Consider the following 23020-nt stretch of genomic DNA (forward strand, 5'->3'; position numbering starts at 1 on the left):
GCACCTGGGATCAAAGCCAGGGTAAGGTGGAGATAACTCACAGATGCTGGCGGGGCTGATGAAGAGGCCGGCCAGCATCAGGCTGCAGTGTGATTGTTCACCATGTTGTACATCAGGACATGTGGGCAACAGGGGGAGGACATGTTTATCACTATGTCAAGGGAGGTAACTCTGGCCTGTTTAGTCCTGTGAGATAAGGCTCCATATTGTCCATGAGTCCTGGGATTGGTTGAGACAGCACATCCCCTGGGGCTGGGTGATATGTGTATAATGGTGATTGTTTGTGTCAGCTCAGCCAATCGGAACATGCCAGCTCATCAGTCGTAACTACATAACATGTGTTTAATGATGATTGAATCTGTCAAGAATTGGGAGTTGTAGCCAATGGCAAGAGTTGTGTTGATTAGGGATTCTCTGACCCTTCCTGGACTCAAAGGGATCCTCTTACAACATTCACCATCAGATACTGGGTGTCCTTCACATCATTGTGGAGCATCCCTTATCAGTGACAAAGGATTCATTTGCATAGGGCGGTCCTTGTATTGTGATCTGTGCATAAATTCCTTGCTAGAACAACAATATTTGGGATAAAACAGATCCAATTTGTATGATTTACCAAAATGGAAATGAAAAAGGAATAATCATCATATGAAATATATCATAACTGGTCAAAACAACTATGTAATGACATCACTATCAAAATAGCAAAGCAGATTCTAGAACACCAAAAGAGTCGAGTAATATTGGATGCCTCAGTGAATTAGGACTGTACCCTCTTACTTTACAAATATATATGTCCATATATAGATATTACCAGCGCCTGAAAAACATGGAATGTGACAGGCTCTTATTCGCTGCCTACCAGGAGGATATTCTTTTGGCCACACCAAAACTGTTCTGGGCATCGTCGATGAAACATCTGATGCCACACCTATTTCCCAAATCCAAAAGTGAAAATGCCCCTTGCTGCAAATTCCATAAAGCTCTTCAAACAAAATTGAGAAATATATTTTCTCAGTGAAAGTGACCAAGTGGACACTAATAGCTCTCACAAACTAAGGCATTTATGTAAAGATCATTGATTAGCTTTAACTAAACTTAAGACTTGGTTGCCATAATCTGGAGATTGAAAGAGGCAGGTACACTAACATGCCTGTCGACCAGAGAATATGTAAATTATGTAACCTAAACAAGATAGAAGACGAAAAACTTTTCCTTTCGTCCTGCCCAAATTGTCAGTACGAAAGACAGTGATAATAAAATCTTTCCAAGTATCCTAAACCCCTGCCCTGAAAAAGCTAAATATGTTTCACATATATTATCTCTGACATGTTTATGAAAAGAACCTCTCTTATTGACAACATCTAGATGTGACCATAAATCTTTACTGCAACTATTATGTCTTATCAATACAGTATCTACATTATTAAAGTTACGCTGCCAGCCACTTCATGATATAAATGTATATAAATGTTTATACACTATGAATGAAAATAATATGTAATATCTCCATATATAAGGTACATCATGTATATCTACCTCTCATGTTTCTAGTTATATTTATTCCATATGTAGATAGTTTGTACCCTGCCTGTACAATAAAAATTCTTGATTGAAGAGCGTTCCTCATCCATAGTACAGGTTTGACTGACATCAGCGCAGGCGACTATGCTTGTCGTAAGAGGCGACTAACGGGATCGGGTGGTCAGGCTTGCTGACTTGGTTGATGCATGCCATCGTATCCCAATTGCCTCATTCCATGCTCATGATATCAATCACTGGATTGTCTGATCCAGACTCGATTATTTACAGACCACCATCATATAGCTGGAATATTGCTGAGTGCGGCGCTAAACAGCTAACAACAAACAAACAAACATCAGCTCAGTTCTAGTAATCTGATTTTACCATTTAATAAATAACACTTATCAGAGTAGCAAAATTTTCAATAAAACAGATCAAGTTTGTATGTATTTGATTTTAAAGAAGTTATGTAGAAAAATTGGAAAAGGTCTTCTTATTTCACTGCCTGTATTCCTTAGTTGTAATCAATGTGTCTCAGGGTTTTTCAGAATAGAATGTGAATTTTCCATGATTTGGAAACTGTTCTACTACTAGATATGCACAACTATTGTCATTAACACGATATTAGTCCAAGATTGTAAATTAGGTTCCCCAGAATAATTCAGACTTTATATTGATAAAATCTACATAAGAATTTCCCTCTGAAGTAATCCCATGACTTTCTACACTGCAATGAATGTCTCCAGAGATTTCAGTCTTGCAAATTGTACCAGACGTTGGATACGATGTTGTCAGGGTGCCGACACAATCAGAAGTAGTTTTCCACCATCTTCTCCAAATGTGGCTACAGCTACAGCTCCAGCCGCCTGACCTGACACTATTTGTCATGCCTGTCAGATGTGGAATAAAAACTATCCACCTCTCAAGCCAGGTTGGTCGGCTAACATGAACACTTCTAGGAAGATGGTAGGGTATATCATCAACATGATACACGTGTGATACATATGTTATATGGTACTTGTCATTCTTGTCAAGCTTGTATCTCCTGCAGTATACATGTCTGTGTTCTGATGTTGATGTTGATTGTTGTTGTTTAATGTCGCACTCAGCAATATTCCAGTTATATGACAGTGGCCTTATGTAAATAATTGAGTCTGGACCAGACCATTGATTGATACCAGGCGTTGGATACAATGTTGTCAGGGTACCGACACAATCAAAAGCTACAGCTGCAGCCGCCTGACCTGAAACTATTTGTCAATATGTAATATATTGATAATATTATATATGATATATATAATATTATACAATATTATATATTGATATAATATTGATATAATATTGATATCATAAGCATCAAACCTCACCATTGGGATACGATGTCATGCATTAACCAAGTCAGCAAGCCTGCCCACCCGATCCCGTCAGTTGCCTCTGATGACAACCATAGTCACCTTTTATGGCAAGCATGGGTTGCTGAAGACTATTCTAATGTGGACCTTCGCGGGTTTGTCTGTGTGCTCGACATGACAGTCATGGCTGTATTGAATTGGATAGCAGATAGCGGGTGTCTGGATTTAGGTGTCAAATATATTAGTGTTAGATATTACGGTGAAATATGCCAGTTGGCGTTTAGTCAGATATGTTTAATGTTGGATATGACTGATGTGTCTTGTATAAGATATCACAGTCAGATGTGACATGGATTGGATGACTGTCAAATGTTACATGGTTTGGATATGACAGTCAGATGTGATCAAAAATTGGATATGACAGTCAAATGTGTCAAGGGATTGGATATGACTGTTCAATGTGACATGGTTTGGATATGACAGTCAGATGTGATCAGAGATTGGATATGACAGATGTGACAGGTATTGGATATGACAGTCAGATGTGACATGGTTTGGATATGATAGTCATCTATTTTAGATGTGGATATGTGTCAGATGTGACAGGCCTTAATGTGGTTGTGTGATAACGGATATGTTCTCAGCAGTATTACACTCCAGAGAATTTATGGCCCCTGTGAAATATTAATGTTGAAACAGGACACCATATCTTTGTTTATGTCACTTTTGAAAGGAAATATCAAGCAAACAGATCCTAATATGAAATAAATTGTGGCATGTGTTCATGGATCTGCCGTTCTGTGATATGTAACAGTAATGATATTCAGCGCCTTGCAGCAGTAGACGTATGTTCTGTAATATATAACAGTAATGATATTCAGCGCCTTGCAGCATAGACGTACGTTCTGTATCAATACTGCATGCAGTTGGGTGAGATATACAAGCTGGTGCACTGCTCCTGCTCATGTTACACTTAATCATTATGTAAGTAATAACACTGAGAACATGCTATCTTGTGGCATACGGAAGTTATTACATTCACATTTCATGGACATGCTACAGTGGTAACTTTGTAGGACTATTGATACACTACATTATCTGTACTCATATTGTGCTGCAGTGGTAACTTTGTAGGACTGTTTTTATACTACATTATCTGTACTCATTTTGTGCTACAGTGGTAACTTAGGGGCGGTCGGGTAGCCTAGTGGTTAAAGCGTTTGCTCGCCACTCCGAAGACCCGGGTTCGATTCCCGACACGGGTTCAATGTGTGAAGCCCATTTCTGGTGTCCTCCACCGTGATATTGCTGGAATATTGCTAAAAGCGGCGTAAAACCATACTCACTCGCTACAGTGGTAACTTTGTAGGACTGTTGATACACTACATTATCTGTTCTCACATTGTGCTACAGTGGTAACATTTGGATCCATTTGATTTGTATGGGTGGGTGGGATTTCTTTTTAGAACAATATATGTTTTTCCAGCTCTATCCAACAAACTATTTATGTACCGAGCACCATCAAACAATTTATGCAAATTCACTTTTAGCACACAAAAATTGATGTTATTTTCCTCTAAACAAAAAATTCATTTTTTTCACCATTGCTATATACTCAACACCCCAATAGAAATCAAATGGATGATGGATGCCGTTGGTGTCATCACCATGAAATTAGTTCACTGCTTCGCACAACACTAGGGGCACAACACTAGGGGCACAACACTAGGAGCACAACACTAGGAGCACAACACTAGGGGCACAACACTAGGGGTATTGCAGCAGTAAATGTAGCCGTGCTGGCGTACTCCGTAAATGATGTTTAGGCAAGTTGCAACAATATGATGTGCTGACATTGTGTCAGACTATGGTGTTAGCTACATAATAATGTGAAATTATCTTTTGTTATAGGTGTGAAATAGATGAAAAATACATTTACATTAAAAATGCATATAGAAATATATATATATATATATATATATATATGGTAAGTGATTAAGGATAAACTAAAAGATTAATTTGGTGGCGTATAACAAATGTAATTTTTATGTAGGTTTGATACGTAAGTAAATAGATGTAGCAAGTCAGCATTATAACTCTTTGAAGGTTTGTTAAACAAATAGATATTGAATATACATAAAAATATGGAGACATGTGGGCAAGCAGATCAATTGGATATTGTCATCGAAACATCATTTTACTCTGTTCAGCTTGAGGGCTTTTGTTTTGGAGGAGAATTGATATGAAATAGTCACACTACTTGTTACATGGTATATAACATGGTATATAACATCATGATCACATTGTAATAACACATTTATGTATATAACATCAAGATCACATTGTATATAACATCCTGATGTGTACAAGATCATGATCACATTGTATATTACAACTTGATGTACATAACATCATCATGTATATAACATCATGATCACATTGTATATAACATCCTGGTGTGTACAAGATCATGATCACATTGTATATAACATCTTGATGTACATAACATCATCATGTATATAACATCATGATCACATTGTATATAACATCCTGGTGTGTACAAGATCATGATCACATTGTATATAACATCTTGATGTACATAACATCATCATGTATATAACATCATGATCACATTGTATATAACATCTTGATGTACGTAACATCATCATGTATATAACATCATGATTACATTGCATATAACATATTTATGTATATAACATCATGATCACATTGTGTATAACATCCTGATGTGTACAAGATCATGATCACATTGTATATAACATCTTGATGTATATAACATCATGATCACATGTATATATAACATGATCACATTGTATATAACATATTTATGTATATAACATCATGATCACACTGTATATTTCATTCTGATGTGTACAAGATCATGATCACATTGTATATTTTACATGATCACATTGTATATAACATCACAGCAACAATCTCACCCAATACATAACATTATAATGACCATCTCACCTGGCTGACGGTAATATTTTGCATGGATGTGAATTTGTTCAGTTTATTATGTATCAAACGGGCTAAAGAAGAGGTTGTTTTCTGAGTAAACGTAAGTCCGGGAATGAGAAATATTGTGACAGGTGATACTGTGCACTGTAGGAGACCGTATCTCCACCCCTCCATTGAGACAGATTCAGCCAGAACAAATTTGTTAAATTGATCTGACTGTGCTGCAGCAGTGGCCCCGAGTCCTGGGTGTGCATGTATGTATACACGCTGCTGCCTCTGCAGCTCCATCAGTGCATGCTGGGAACAGTCACAAACGGGCAACAGAAGCAAAGCTGCTTAGCTTCCAGTAGTCACAACTGCCAGCCTGGCCTCACCGAGTTGTCTGCTTTATATCGGAACGTGTATCGTTTCAGACAATTACGGCTTCATCCCACAATATTTGGTCGTGCTAAGGGATTTGTTACATGTATATTGCCCCATGCTTGTCTTAATGCAGTTGTGTTTGCCTGAGGAGATTGGAGATACTTACAAGTTTAATCGTCTCTTTGTGAATCTGTTATCATGTCTTCATGTCCTTTCACCTTAAGTTAGGAGGCTTTTTTTCCTGGATGGACGATATTCCACTTCCGATGTTTCATATATGTCAAGGCTGATTTGCCAAAAATGTCTGATATGTCATTTAAATGAGAAATAAGGCCAAATATGACGAAATTACGCTGTTGTAAACTATTTACAATGGAGATCCTCCAGGCAATGGAGGAACCTTGAAACCTAATTATCAATGTGTGAGGTTTGCCTGCCTGGGCTTCAAGTTGGTACTGAAGCTGTTTCACTGAAAGCTTCCATCTTGAAGATTACTTACGTATCTTGTTAAAACAAAAAATGTTCTCCTGGGACGAGATATATCCGTGGTAAACACAAAAGAACAAATTTTCACTTACACTGATAAGAAATGACGGAGGGGAAAAAGTACATTAAAACTATTTTTTGGGGTGAGTTTGTCGTACATCGTGTGATGTTAATTGTGTGTTCTGTGGTCGTCTGATAGCAGCCCCTTTGTCAGCAACTCACTGATGATGCTGCTGACACTGATGAAGCTCTCGGCTGTCTTGTATCAGGCCGCTCGGGGTGGCCCAGTAGATAGGGTGTTCTCCTTCCTTAGATAAACAGTTTTGATGAAGACTATTCTGTGTTCAGCAGTGTGTGTACTTAGACTGAGGTATGATACCCCCTTCTACTGACATCAGCAGGAGATGCCTAATGTGGTGTCACATGAGATGCCTAATATGGTGTGTCACATGAGATGCCTAATATGGTGTGTCACATGAGATGCATAATATGGTGTCACACGAGATGCCTAATATGGTGTGTCACATGAGATGCCTAATGTGGTGTGTCACACTAGATGCCTAATACGGTGTCACATGAGATGCCTAATATGGTGTGTCACATGAGATGCCCCACATGGTGTGTCACATGAGATGCCTAATATGGTGTGTCACATGAGACAAATAGCCGGAATATGCACAACAGCCTGTAAAATGGCTCAGTTCTGTCATTTTTATGAAAACAGTGGAATCGTTTAATATTTTTTGTAAATATTTGTTACCTTTGATCGTAGCATGACATATGATTCCCCTTAATATCCCCCCAGTTTGGAGCAGAACTCCAAAACTGTTGAATAACCTTATGTTAAATATTTGTTGTTTAAACTTGCTAAGTAGATCAGTCTAGTGCTTGAACTGGTGTCTTTTGATGATTTGGGATTTTTATTTCATTTTTTTTTTTTTTTTCATGAGGACAAGTTGGACTGAAAATGAGAGTAGTGCTAGTTTCCAGAGCAGAAAAACAAAAAATGGTTTAATAGGACAGATCAAGTGTACAGCCCATGTGAATGATTCCGTTAAGGTGTCTGTGTGTATAGGCTGCATTTAGGGTGTCTGTGTATGACTGGGGTTAGGGTGTCTGTGTATGACTGGGGTTAGGGTGTCTGTGTATGACTGGGATTAGGGTGTCTGTGTGTATGATTGGGGTTAGGGTGTCTGTGTGTATGACAGGGGTTAGGGTGTCAGTGTGTATGACTGGAGTTAGGGTGTCTGTGTGTATGACAGGGGTTAGGGCGTCTGTGTGTATGACTGGGGTTAGGGTGTCTGTGTGTATGACTTGGGTTAGGGTGTCTCTGTGTATGACTGGGGTTAGGGTGTCTGTGTGTATGACTGGGGTTAGGGTGTCTGTGTGTATGACTGGGGTTAGGGTGTCTGTGTATGACTATCTGTGTATGACTATCTGTGGGATAGGTTCATGTTATCTGTGGGATAGGTTCATGTTGTCTGTGTTATAGGTTCATGTTATCTGTGGGAAGCCCTTCATCCTTTTGAGTCTCTGGTTTGTACAGAAACAGACTTGGGGTTGATTGATGGTTAGCCCTTGTAGATTCGTCTTCATCTGGTGAATATATTCTGTCAGCTCGGAGGTTTTTGTAATTGATAATGAAACGTAATATCATGTACCTTTTCTATGTGTAAGTTCCCCCTCACAAACGTTGTGATGACAGGTCACATGACTGACATGCTTTGATGTATGAGTTGGGCACAACACCTGTAGCACGACTAGATTACTCGTTAGATAACACAGGTAAGCAAACAGTAGGTTGTAATGGCAAGATCAAAGATATACCAGCACAGGCAGGGGCGATGACACCCCTGATTGTCTCCCCTTGTACAGGGAGGTGACAGAGCCTCATTTCAGTCGACTTCAACAGGATGCTTTTCCAACATGACACGACCAAAGGGACATTTGAAACCTGATAATTATGTCTGTGGAAAGCATTTTAGCTTCAGTGTTTGTGTGTCGTGGTGGAGTAGTATTAGCTTGATTTGTAGATCGCTTGTATAATGGAAATAGGAAGCATATATATCGTTGTCAGTTGATGGAGAATGGAGGATGAGAAATTCAATAGAGATGCAAACAGATACCGGGACAATGGTGTGATTTGTTTGGAGACATGATGGATCTATGAACACATTCGAAACACGTACAACAATCACCTGCCATAAATATGTTAGCTGGGTGTACAAGAACCAAGTTTCACAACAGAAAGCATAGCTCAGTGGTGGACTGTTAACATATCCATCCCCACATGTCTACTTTCAACCCTGTTTAGTGATGTTCTGTTTACTGACCCTGTTTACTCATGATGTGTTTACTGATGTTGTTTGAGCTTCAGTTTAGTGATATTATGTTTACTCATGTTGTTTACAGTTGTTTCGTGGGGGCACAGGTGGCCCAGTTGTCTAAGGCCCTGCGATTCACTGTGCAGAGTTGCGTCCCTTAGCACGCCAGGAACCTATGATTGTGGGTTCAAATCCAATTATGTCTCTAGGTTTGTCAGCACCTTAACCGTGCCCCTGGGTTTGACCGAAGTGGTAAATGTCTGAGACCTGCATCACTTCGGGCTTACCTACCACATTATATATATCCTATGATATAACTGTAATACTGTTTAAAGAGGTGTTAAACCCAAGTCACTAACTCACGACAGTTGTTTAGTGATGTCCTGTTAACTGATGTTCTGTTTTGTTTCCAGGCTGACCTGGTGGAGTATTACTACTTCTGGAAGAAAACGCCATCTGCAGCATCAAACCGACCTCATCGGCGACATCGTCGCTCCGGACTGAAACGCCAGACCACGCGGTCCACCAGCCAACCCAGCGGCGACTACTGTAAGTTGTTGCTGTTGATAATGTTGTTCTGGATAATGTTGGTGCAGATAATGTTGGTGCAGGGAGTGATCCATACATGTTTGGATGTATATTCCAGAAGTCTTATAGTTCACCTGTGCCAGGAACCACTAGCTGTAGTTTTTCATAACCATCTTGGCCTCAATGAGTCTTGATCTAGCGACACAATTCCTCTGTGTGTGTGTGTGACACTCAGTTGTTCACATCTCCGACATGTCTGGGGATGTCCTCTCTAGTTGTGATGTAACTGACAGGAGCAGCAATAGGTGCAATTCTCACTCACTCACTCACTCACTCACTCACTCACTCACTCACTCACTCACTCACTCACTCACCCGACCACCCTCACTCACTCACTCACTCAGAGGGGGCCCAGTCATCTGATGGGCCGCGATTCGCTGTGCAGAGTTGCGTCCCTTGGCCAGCCAGAAACCTATGATTGTGGGTTCGAATCCCGGTTGGCCCCAATTATGTTTCTAGGTTTGTCAGCACCATACCCGTGCTCGTGGGTTTCACCGAAGTGGTAAACTTCTGAGACCTGCATCACTTCGGGCTTTCCTCCCACATTAAGCTGACACGCCGCAATATAACTGTAATACTGTTAAAAGCGGCGTTAAACCCAACTCACTCACTCACTGACTCACTGACTCACTGCCGCTATCAGGGTATGTACATGATTGCAGTTGTTGAATTGTTTCTTTAATTATTGTTAATAACGATACAGCGAGGTCACGGTACACAGATTGTGATGCAATACGTATTGCAATACCTATATTTACATCAAATCGCGTGGAAACTTCTTGATTACAAATATTTTAGAGCAGGTTCAAAAGGTAAAGCTTACTGTAGACACATGTTCATAGCGGCTATTTTTAGAAGTGAACTTGAAACCCTAATTACGACACATTTTGCGATATTTGACTTTCAAAAAGCTGGGTGTCATTAAACGAGGTGTAAGTAATTTATTTGAGCAAGTGTATCAGCTTGTTTTGATGCAGAAAAAAACGTATTGTGTATCTTATCGTAGCACGGTTGACTGAGATATATCATTTCACCCCTATTGTTTATTGTGCAAGCAATGAGTTCATGAATAATAAGATAGTCCCTTAGACTTCATCTCCCTCTCAGTGTGGTCAGCAGTGTGGACAGGCCCAGGTCAAGGTCAATGCTGGGGCTGTCTTGCAGTGAACTTGTCTTACTGAAACTGGAATAATCTCCAGCTGCAAGCTGCCCCAGTCCACATCAGGCTTGCCTGATATCTGATACCATTGATTAGTTGGGAGGGAAATAGTCTGTAGCATCACTGCCTTTCATGTGTGGACAGAAGAAGTGATTGACAGCCTGTCAGGTTCAGGTCGGGTCAGGGGTTGGAGGTCAGGGGTCACTGGGTCAGATCCCAGAAGTGGTAATGATATGTCGCCCTGAATCATCATTAAGCAGGTAACTATGGCAACCCCTTACTTGAAGAACAATCTCCGTTTTGAAACAGAGATCTGTTTCTTTGGCAAGTAAGACTAGTGGTGTGTAGTGTGGCTCTTGGATTCTCCCGTGTGAGTGGAGTGTTTATGAATAACCCCAAACGCATGTTTTCCACCACCTCTACTCTCAGCATCATCGATCAATCATCTGTACGCTTCACTCGAGTCGCAACCCTGCCACTGAAGTCGGCTTTGTCTTGCCAAGCTTAATAGCAAACACAATCGCTATACCAGCCTCCCATTTGCTGCTTTGTTTGATTTGACACGCTGCATCAGCTTGCAAGGAGTCTTGTGATTGGTTGATTGTTCCGGTTGTGAGAAAGACAAGTTACCAGCGAGTGACACAGCAAGTAAACAGACCCATCTGGTACTGCAGTGCAGGGCCTAGCGGCTTGTTTAGATTCATTTGGCTGGGGCGACATCCCGAACCCATGTGTTTGATGGGCTGCCGCCAGGTAAACACACACAGTTTACCCTCAATGCGCGGGATCCCTATACTAATGTCCTAGAGAAACAAGACTTGACAAGACAAGCAACTCAATCCATGTTACCTTGTTACAGAGAATACCTTCTTGTGAATACGGTGTCTCTTGTCAACAGGCCCTTGTCACATGCAATACACTCTTCTTGCCTTCAGACTCACCATTGGTTAATACCTGGTCGTGGGTGAACTACACGCAGGCAGATCTTGTGTCTTGACTCCTACAGTTTAATACCTGGTCGTGGGTGAACTACACACTGTCAGATCTTGTGTCTTGACTCCTACAGTTTAATACCTGGTCGTGGGTGAACTACACACTGTCAGATCTTGTGTCTTGACTCCTACAGTTTAATACCTGGTCGTGGGTGAACTACACACTGTCAGATCTTGTGTCTTGACTCCTACAGTTTAATACCTGGTCGTGGGTGAACTTCACACAGGCAGATCTTGTGTCTTGACTCCTCCAGTTTAATACCTGGTCGTGGGTGAACTTCACACAGGCAGATCTTGTGTCTTGACTCCTCCAGTTTAATACCTGGTCGTGGGTGAACTTCACACAGGCAGATCTTGCGTCTTGACTCCTACAGTTTAATACCTGGTCATAGATGACCTAAATACAGGCATATCTTGTGTCAAGACTCCTACAGTTTAATACCTGGTCATAGATGACCTAAACACAGACAGATCTTGTGTCAAGACTCCTACAGTTTAATACCTGGTCATAGATGACCTAAACACAGACAGATCTTGTGTCAAGACTCCTACAGTTTAATACCTGGTCATAGATGACCTAAATACAGGCATATCTTGTGTCAAGATTCCTACAGTTTAATACCTGGTCATAGATGACCTAAATACAGGCATATCTTGTGTCAAGATTCCTACAGTTTAATACCTGGTCATAGATGACCTAAATACAGGCATATCTTGTGTCAAGATTCCTACAGTTTAATACCTGGTCATAGATGACCTAAACACAGGCATATCTTGTTTCTTGACTCCTACGGACTAATACCTGGTCGTGGAAGACCTAAACACTGTCAGATCTTGTGTCTAAACATCTACAGTTTAATACCAGGTCGTTGGATGAACTAAATACAGGCTCTTCTTCTCGTGACCTTTGACACTATCCTCCTTGCAGGTCCCTGTTGTCAGGGCAAGCAGGGCAGAAAGTTGCCATGGAGACCACATGACAAATAATTCTCACTCAAACTCACATCTGTATTTGAAAGCCAAACCAGTAAAATTACTGATGCGGATAATCTCTGGTTCTTGTGGTGGTTGATGTGAGAAGCTGGTGTCAGTCCTAGTGGTCTACAACACACTCTCTATATAGTGGACCCTGTGTAGAGTGGTCATGGAGCTAAGCCCTAAAACAAACACTCCTTATTGTGAACCCTGTGTGCAGTGGTCACAGAGCTTAGCCCTGAACCAAACACTCCTTATTGTGGACTCTGTGTGCAGTGGTCGCAGAGCTTAGCCCTAAAACAAACACTCCTTATTGTGGACTCTGTGCACAGTGGTCACTGAGCTGAGCCCTGAACCAAACACTCTATATCATGAACCTGTGGATTGTGGATCCTGTTGACAGTGATCACTGAACTATGTCCTTTAACAAACACTCTCAATAGTGGATCCTTGAATAAGTTAGCACATCTCTGGTGCATGGTATTCCACCTGAGTGATGTATAGTTGAACCTTGACCTTTGCACGGTGGTGGTTGACCTAAGATCAATTCTTCTATTATTGTTTGTTTCTCATTTGTTTTTGACATTGAATCAAAATCACATTGGAAAAAAGTAGGCCAGGATTCTGAAACATTCCGGGTCTTTGATACATTCCGGGTCTCTGGTACATGCTGTGTCTCTGGTACATGCTGTGTCTCTGGTACATGCTGGGTCTCTGGTACATGCTGGGTCTCTGGTACATGCTGGGTCTCTGGTACATGCTGGGTGTCTGGTACATGCTGGGTGTCTGGTACATGCTGGGTCTCTGGTACATTCCGGGTCTCTGGTACATGCTAGGCCTTTGGTACATGCTGGGTCTCTGGTACATGCTGGGTCTCTGGTACATGCAGGGTCTCTGGTACATGCTAGGCCTTTGGTACATGCTGGGTCTCTGGTACATTCCGGGTCTCTGGTACATGCTGGGTCTCTGGTACATGCTGGGTGTCTGGTACATGCTGGGTCTCTGGTACATGCTGGGTGTCTGGTACATGCTGGGTCTCTGGTACATGCTGGGTGTCTGGTACATGCTGGGTCTCTGATACATGCTGGGTGTCTGGTACATACTGGGTGTCTGGTACATGCTGGGTGTCTGGTACATGCTGGGTCAATGGTACATGCTGGGTCTCTGGTACATGCTAGGTGTCTGGTACATGCTGGGTGTCTGGTACATGCTGGGTCTCTGGTACATGCTGGGTGTCTGGTACATGCTGGGTCTCTGGTACATGCTGGGTGTCTGGTACATGCTGGGTCTCTGGTACATGCTGGGTCTCTGGTACATGCTGGGTGTCTGGTACATGCTGGGTGTCTGGTACATGCTTGGTCTCTGCTACATGCTGGGTGTCTGATACATGCTGGGTGTCTGGTACATGCTGGGTCTCTGATACATGCTGGGTCTCTGGTACATGCTGGGTGTCTGGTACATGCTGGGTCAATGGTACATGCGGGGTCTCTGATACATGCTGGGTGTCTGGTACATGCTGGGTCTCTGGTACATGCTGGGTGTCTGGTACATGCTGGGTGTCTGGTACATGCTGGGTCTCTGGTACATGCTGGGTGTCTGGTACATGTTGGGTCTCAGGTACATGCTGGGTCTCTGGTACATGCTGGGTCTCAGGTACATGCTGGGTCTCAGGTACATGCTGGGTGTCTGGTACATGCTGGGTCTCTGGTACATGCTGGGTCTCTGATACATGCTGGGTCTCAGGTACATGCTGGGTCTCTGCTACATGCTGGGTCTCAGGTACATGCTGGGTCTCAGGTACATGCTGGGTCTCTGGTACATGCTGGGTCTCTGGTACATGCTGGGTCTCGGCTACATGCCAAAATATCCCCAATTATCCCCAAATAAACTATTTTGAAATTAAATAAGAGTGTCTTAACGATGAAACATCTCCAATAAAAGCCAGGCCCCCAAAGCTACACACAGAGACCTCAGTAAATAGAAACAGGGAGTTTCAGAGCCCATGGGTAGTTGGTGTGTTCCCATGGGGAGAAATGAGGTTAAAATTGGTCTCCAGCAGAAGAGGCGACCTCAGTGGAATGGATGGTCAGGCTTAGTGACTTGGCAATGGTGTGTCATCGATATCAGTCACTGGATTGTCTGGTCCAGACTTGATTATTTAAAAGCTGCAGTCTTTAAGCTTGAATATGGCATTAAACATCAAACAAACACTTGTGTAATTACTGTATTATATATCAAAGTTGTCGTGGATAGATGGTGTGAAATGTTTGTTTATGTTTGCAGTGGACCAAAGCTCAGCCAGTGAGGTGTCTGAGGATTCAGACGACAGTGATGGAGGACGGGACTTGAACACGTACGCCTGCAGGAAATGCTTCACCACAAGTAAGTCCTGTGAATGCATACTGTTCTGTAACTGCTGATGTTTTAGCTTAATGTATACAGTTCCCTTAATGTGGTTGTAGCTTAATGTATACAGTTCCCTTAATGTGGTTTTAGCTGAATGCTAGCTGTTCCCTTAATGTGGTTGTAGCTGAATGCTAGCTGTTCCCTTAATGTGGTTGTAGCTGAATGCTGGCTGTTCCCTTAATGTGGTTGTAGCTGAATGCTAGCTGTTCCCTTAATGTGGTTGTAGCTGAATGCTAGCTGTTCCCTTACTGTGGGTGTTGTAGCTGAATGCTAGCTGTTCCCTTAATGTGGTTGTAGCGGAATGTTAGCTGTTTCCTTAATGTGGTTGTAGCTGAATGCTAGCTGTTCCCTTAATGTGGTTGTAGCTGAATGCTAGCTGTTCCCTTAATGTGGTTGTAGCTGAATGCTAGTTGTTCCCTTAATGTGGTTGTAGCTGAAAGCTAGTTGTTCCCTTAATGTGGTTGTAGCTGAATGCTAGCTGTTCCCTTACTGTGGGTGTTGTAGCTGAATGCTAGCTGTTCCCTTACTGTGGACGTTGTAGCTGAATGCTAGCTGTTCCCTTACTGTGGATGTTGTAGCTGAATGCATATCTTAGCCCCCTGCCAGGAGCCTGGTAGACTATGCTGTGTTTAAGCAGATCAAACAGCAGTGCTCCTGATAAGGGCATTGTCAGTCTATGCGTGGCAAGAAAAATTACAGATATGAAGGCAATTAAATTAGAAAGCGTACTAATACAGTCATAAATGAGTAAATATGTCCTCTTTACTTTAAGAAGTTTCTTTCACATTTAAGAAATAATATCGGTCTTCAAAATATACATCCGCGATCATATAATACAGGCAAGCTAGCAATATGTATGTATGGGTATTCCCTCACTTTGTCATGGGAATCCCCAATCTTAGGCCAATCGTTAAGCAGCTACTGTATTTTCTTTTATTTGATTGGTTAATATTCATCGATTATAACTCTCGCCTTTGGTTGTGACCCAGCTATTTGTCTGAACCAGAATCACAGGCTTTAAGATATAGTGGGAATTACCAACTAGGATATCAAACAACGCTTGCTTTCAAATGCTAGAAATGTCTTCCACATCCACAGCGCTACAAACAGCCGATCTCATTGGATTTTCTTATTTTTTAACCAAGCTGTTGAAAATATATTTGCATCAGGGAGACGATGTTTTCATCAGAAAGTTGAAGTAATTGATGCACTGTGGATCGCCTGTTTACAGCATCAGGGCAAAAATAACATGTTTACAGGAGAGTCTGAAATTTAAGATCTGATTCCCAAGCCCAAATACCACAGTGTATGCTGCAAGATTTGGGGTCTTGGTATTTTGTAAAAGACAAAACTAATCTCTTTTTTAATTCAGATAATGTAAATCTATTGTAGGTTGTTTTTCAACTAACACTGTTCACGGACAAGATATGACTCATGTTTCAAGGAGAAACAGAATTTGTGAAAAAAATGCTTAATCCTTTAACAAAAACACATAAAAAGAAAACTATTGGATTTGGAAAATGTCTTGAAGTTTCTCAGCGTCTAAATACCTCCTCTGGTGTTGAGCTGTAATGTGACATTTCTTCGGTGTAGCTTTGTTCCATATTAACAACACTTGACGTAGCTAATTGTGGCATAAGCTGGACCAGCTATTGATCTCAAAGTGAAAGTACGCGGTTATCTCAATTGATTTAGTTGGACGTGGGTCTTGAGCTTCATGCAGAGTTTATGTAGAGGAAGATTTAGAGATGGGCCGCCAATACTGATGTGAGAGGTTCTCGGCAGCAGGTTATTGTGGGTGCGATGGGATGGGCTTTGTGCAGATTAAACACTCAGTTAGTGATGTCGCTGTCAAGTCAGGAGCTGGCTGTAATAATGCCAGTATTAGCCTGCCAGATTACACAGGGAAGATGGCCGCCATGGCCGGCCAGGTCGCGCTTCCTCATTACTGAGACATGTTCGGTGTCCGCACAGCTTTTATCACTGCCGTGTTTGAAGAGAACACATTGATTTTTCACATGAGCCAAGTGTCTGTGTCCATTATGAGGAAGATGGCTCACGCAGGAAGACATCGATACAAACAGCACCAGTCACTTGGAGGCAGACCGACAGTGGGGAGCTGGTGCTGGTGGGGTGGAGGACAGCCAGAACAGGGTGTTCAGGACATGGTGTTCTGTACAAGGTGTTCTGTACATGGTGTTCCGGACATGGTGTTCTGTACACGGTGTTCTGTACAAGGTATTCGGACACGGTGTTCAGGACATGGTGATCTGTACAAGGTGTTCTGTACACGGTGTTCTGTACACGGTGTTCTGTACACGGTGTTCTGTACAAGGTGTTCGGACACGGTGTTCAGGACATGGTGATCTGTACAAGGTGTTCTGTACAAGGTGTTCTGTACACAGTGTTCTGTACATGGTGTTCGGACATGGTGTTCAGGACATGGTGTTCTGTACAGGGTGTTCAGTACAGGGTGTTCAGTACAGGATGTTCAGTACAGGATGAATGGGTTGTGGTCAGTTCAGGGTGGAGCACGGCCAGTATAGGGTCATGGTCAGTGTTCAGACAGACTAGCGTAAGTCCTTTCAGTTTTGTGTATCGGCAATACAGAAATCTTGTGGACCCCTGTTCAGGGGTTTCGGGAACCTTCATCTGAGAGAGACGGGGCTAATTGGAGCTGCCAGTGTTTTGAGAATATTGAGTTTACCTAGCTTGTGCCCAGAGAACGGGAACTGGAGACAAGGGTGTTAGAGTCTCATCTACAGAGGAAGTATGAGGCAGTATCACACACTCCCACAACTGACTGAACATAGGAAGCTTCGTGGCACTTGTCCATCAGTCTCCTCCCCTCAGAACATGCTGATGGTATTTACACAGAGAATGGGTGGACATGCATCAACCCCAAACCTTTCAAAACAGAGCTTCTACCTTCGGGAATCCTGAGGGCAAAAGCCAGCGTCGGGGGCTGAGAGACCGGACGGCATTGCTTGCCGCTTGTGACAGCGTGAAGGAGGATCTGCTCTCTCAGTCGGCAGTAACAGCCTCTCTGCGTGCTCCCTGACTGATGCACTACGGCTGCATGTGGCTTTGAGGCTGGCTGCTCAGATGGTGGATTACCCAGAGAACCAATAACTAGCAAAAGAAAACATCATAAACTTCACCGCGGATGAATAGCAATGTCTTGCTCTGTTAGCTGCGTGGTAGTGTTACTGCTCTATAACCCATCCCCTTTTTACGTCGGAGTTGCCGGGTTCAGGAGCTGTGAATATTGACTTGCCGCTGACGACCCTAATTTGATTATTTCAGCAAGATGCTTATGCTAGAGGCAGCTGATTGTACAGGGCCATGCCTTGATGGGCTTGTGGCTGCACATGAAAGCAGGGCCAGATTTGTTTTTGAAGACACAGCAAAGTAGTTAGAGACATTAAGTAATGGCGATTCGGAGCAGGGTTGTGTCAGTGTTGGACATCTGATACTGCCTACATTACAGAGGCCCACTGTGCAGCTGATGGCCATTTTTGGGTATTTAAGCATCCCGAAAGTGTAGACACCTCCATCTCCCTCCCGCTCCCCATGTTCTTCTTCCTTCTTCTGGGCACTCATTAACAAAGCAGGTACTTCTGATGTTGGTTGCCATAGTGATTAGGTCTCTCTCAAGATGTGCTTGGTATCAACACATTATGTTGTCTTCAGAGACCAGTAAACAAACAACTACAGATGAATGTCTTATAAACAACACCTAGATCAATTCCATAAACAACTTGACATATCCGGGGAAGAAACGCTAGTTGACTGATCAGGGAAAGAGACGCCAGTTGACTGATCAGGGAAAGAGTCGCCAGTTGACTGATCAGGGAAAGAGTCGCCAGTTAACTGATCAGGGAAAGAGTCGCTAGTTGACTGATCAGGGAAAGAGTCGCTAGTTGACTGATCAGGGAAAGAGTCGCCAGTTGACTGATCAGGGAAAGAGTCGCTAGTTGACTGATCAGGGAAAGAGTCGCTAGTTGACTGATCAGGGAAAGATACACTAGTTGATTGATCAGGGAAAGAGATTGTCGTTGCCACATCAGGGAAAGAGTCGCTAGTTGACTGATCAGGGAAAGAGTCACTCTTTGACTGATGGGAGAAAGTGACGCTAGTTGACATATCGGGGAAAGAGATACTACTTGTCACAAAGCTTCTTACAATAAGGCTCCTTTGTCTGTTGATATATATATATATAGTTAATACATCTGCTAAGTATATTTGGCTGAATGTATAATTCAATTAAGAAATAACAACAGTGGCACAAAAGGAATAAACAGACAAGTGAGTCTTTTGTGGGTATAAAATGAATGTCAATAATGGAGAAATTGATTTGTAAATAAAACATGTACGCAAATACGTTTTCCCGAAGGTTGATTCTATGTGTTGTGAATCTGGTTACCAATACCACCACAGATCGACAAGCTTCTCCCTCGGTGTTGTCAGCGGTTGGATTAATCACTCATTAATATTAAACATTAACGAATCTGCAGTTTTATGTTGAATAGTTAATGTTTCTGACATGCTATCAACGTAGGACATGACAGGGCTATAGTAGTTCCCACAAGGATACCAGTGGGAGGTTCTCCATCCAGCTGTACATCTGTAGTGGACTCAAACATTCTCATAGCCAGGGTACTAATGGTTCCCATGCATTGTCTTATTTCTGTTCTCATGTTGGCCTGCATGTTTATCATGTCTCTAAGAGACATTACTGCATATTGGTTCACGTTACAGATTCAACTGACCAAATAAAATTGCAACAATAAAAAAAAAAAAAAAAAAAAAATAGTTTGAATTTATTTTAATTCACCTGAGTGCTGTATTTTGTCCTGAATTGAAAAATAAACCGATATAACTACAAAATGGGAAACAAGCAACTGTGGCACAAATGAAATAAAAACATACTGTACTACATTTTGTATATTATTACAAACTAACCAAGCTTATTGTTCAGCAAAATCTCTGTAAATCTTGAAATGGAAGCATTTGGATGTTATTACAAGCACTTGAGCCAGTTCTGCTTCAGGCTTGAGTGACTGAATAACGTTCTGCCTGCATAGGTCAAAGTTGTCTTTTGCTGCTAACTGTTCTGCTAATCCTATTTCAACCATTATCTGTCTGTCTGTCTGTCTGTCTGTCTGTCTGTCTGTCTATTTGGTATGTATCAACCCGATGGCATATGAAATATATGTTACAGATCAACTATATGGTATATTGACATATTTGGTTTATATCAACTGAATGGCATATTGACATCTTTGGTATATATCAACTATCTGGCATATTGACATATTTGGTATATATCAACTATCTGGCATATTGACATATTTGGTATATATCAACTATCTGGCATATTGACATATTTGCTATATATCAACTATGAGGAATTTTGACATATGTGGAATATATCAACTATTTAGTGTATGTGAAGGATTTGGTATATATCAACTATTTGGTGTATGTAAACGATATGGCATATTTGAAGTACCGTATTCGACGTAATAAGCGCCCAGGTGGCTCTCAAAATTAGAAATAGGGGGCTCTTATTAAAATATTATTTGGTGAAAAAAAACAGAGTTGAAAGATAAATTTCGTGTTCATGTACGACAGATATATTTTTCCAGAATTTAATTGCCCATAATTAAGGTTGCATATAACACACAAGTGCGTATCATACGCAAATAAATAAGTATTGTGAACATTGATCAATCGGAAGGGGTGTTAATTGGGATTGGTCACTAGCCATTATATTCGCAAATATCGCAGTGGGCACTTATTAGAGCTGGGCGCTTATTACGTCGAATACGGTATTTAATATATTTCAACTCTCCTGCACAAGTGTAGTGTTTGATATACACTGTCAGTGTCTGATTGTTGTGCATGACCTGCTTCAGCTTCCAAGGACTGGCACCATGCGGGTAAAGACAAGACCCTCCTGTGCACACAGTGCCGCCTCTTCTTCAAGAAGTATGGGGAGGAGCGGCCCATAGACCGGCCCCGCGAACCCCCGGCATTCCTGTTTAAACCGGTACAGGAAGACGCCAACTGTGACAACATTAACGGCAAACACAACATGAGAACAAGGAGAAGCAACAACGCAGTAAGTTCAAGGACATATTAATTAAGGACGTTCATCTTGAAGGACGCTTTTTTTTAAAGACATTATGGTCCAAAAGTTTATTATATTTCCAGAATCTACTCTGTGTGTAGTGGTCTGCCATGATGTGTTGTGAAGAGTTGTCTCCCTTGCTACTCGAATCTGCTTTTTTGAAATAAAATATGGACCCCAATCACTATAAACCCAGTTGTTGTTTCTATTCGAATAAGATGTCAATTGTGTCTTGTTTATTTCTAGACGGGAAATAAAGGAAAGAAGAAAGATAGATTGAGTACAAGTAGCCCTGACATTGTTGACAGCCCAGTCAACGGAGCAAGCACCCAGAAAGGTCGCGTTTCTCCAGGAACAGTTAGCACTTGCAGTAGTAGCAGCAGCACAGATAAAGATAGCAAGAGAAAGTCCACCGTAAGTAGCAGCATGGCTAGTGATAGTGAGAGAAAGTCCACCGTCAGTAGCAGCATGGCTAAAATAGCGAGAGAAAGTTCCAGTTTAATAGCAGCAAAATAGCAGGAGAAAGATTGCAATAAGTAGCAGCATGGCGAAGATAGCAAGAGAAAGTTCACCGTCAGTAGCTAGAGAAAGTTCCAGTTTAAAAGCAGCAAAATAGCAAGAGAAAGTTTGCAGCAAGTAGCAGCAGTGATGCTATGTTTCATTGTGTATGAGTGTTCATCTCTACTGTTGCAGAACAAGGATCGATTGTTGAGTGGCAGAAAGCGTCTCAATAACTCAGAGACTGAGGACGGGAAACTTTCAAAGAAAAAGAAACCTCAGGTAATTCAGTCACAAACGACTGATCGTTTCGGACAGGACGTCCTTGATCAAACAATATCCATCCAGTTCCTACACATCTCTAAATACTGGGCACAGGTCCAGTTTTCTAAGGCACCGCAGTTTGCAATGCAGAGTTGCGTCTCTTGTGCATGCCATAAACCTATGATCATGAGTTCGAATCCCACTTCGCCCCAGTTATGTTCTTGATTTGTCAGCACCCTAACCCAGCTCGTGGCTTTCCCCAAAGACATGCGTGATATCACATCGGGCTTGCCTTAAGCTGACACATGGTGTAACAGGGATACTGTTCAAAGCATCATTGAACTCAATTCAGCACATGGAAGATATACAGCTCATTGGGCTCTCTTACCAATATAAGCTGAACTAATATAAGCTGAACTAATATAAGCTGAACTATAATCAGAGGCAAAAGTCATTGTGACATTGAATTTTCGGGTTTGAACCAGAGTAAGAGTTTGTTAAAATCATCGACGAAATGCAACCAAACAGTTTTTGATCATTGCCATACCTTGAAACATTTGTCTTTCCGTGAAAATAACATTTCATTCGCGGCAGTAAAAGTTTAACACTGATTCTGTTTGTTGTTTGTGTGTCAGAATAACTTTGGCTTTGAGTATGATATAAGCTGAATTAGTATAACTGATGTGACAGTTGAAAGTAGTGCTAAACTCATCTCAGATTCTTATCAAACTTGATGTTCCAGGAACGGTCCGACTCCGACTCTCTCTCAGACAGCAGCAGTAACGAGGACGACGAGATCGAGGCTGACGCTGACCTTGAAGAGGTCAATCAGGTGGGTTCAAAGAGGCCATGAAGGACATTATCATCATTTCGATCATCATAGCGCTAAGATTCCTTAGCCATTTTCATCAGAGTGAAATATTGGGACCTTGAGGAATCCTGGAATTTATGCATCAAAGGTTCTTTTT

General features: G+C 41.8%; 1 protein-coding gene across 8 annotated transcripts in view; it reads left to right on the forward strand.

Annotated features, from left to right (window-relative positions):
* The window catches only part of LOC139471057 (arginine-glutamic acid dipeptide repeats protein-like), a 163343-nt gene that overhangs the window by 128321 nt on the left and 12002 nt on the right, over nt 1-23020 (forward strand). For all 8 annotated transcript variants that reach the window (XM_071253354.1, XM_071253358.1, XM_071253356.1 and 5 more), the window contains 6 exons: nt 9448-9583; nt 15032-15130; nt 21076-21281; nt 21537-21704; nt 21984-22070; nt 22795-22884. In XM_071253354.1, the coding sequence (XP_071109455.1) occupies nt 9448-9583; nt 15032-15130; nt 21076-21281; nt 21537-21704; nt 21984-22070; nt 22795-22884 (786 nt within the window). The remainder of the gene's footprint in view (nt 1-9447; nt 9584-15031; nt 15131-21075; nt 21282-21536; nt 21705-21983; nt 22071-22794; nt 22885-23020) is intronic.

Source organism: Haliotis cracherodii, unplaced genomic scaffold (genome assembly GCF_022045235.1).
Source record: "Haliotis cracherodii isolate W230 unplaced genomic scaffold, xgHalCrac1.p SCAF_21, whole genome shotgun sequence".
NCBI classification, from domain to species: domain Eukaryota; kingdom Metazoa; phylum Mollusca; class Gastropoda; order Lepetellida; family Haliotidae; genus Haliotis; species Haliotis cracherodii.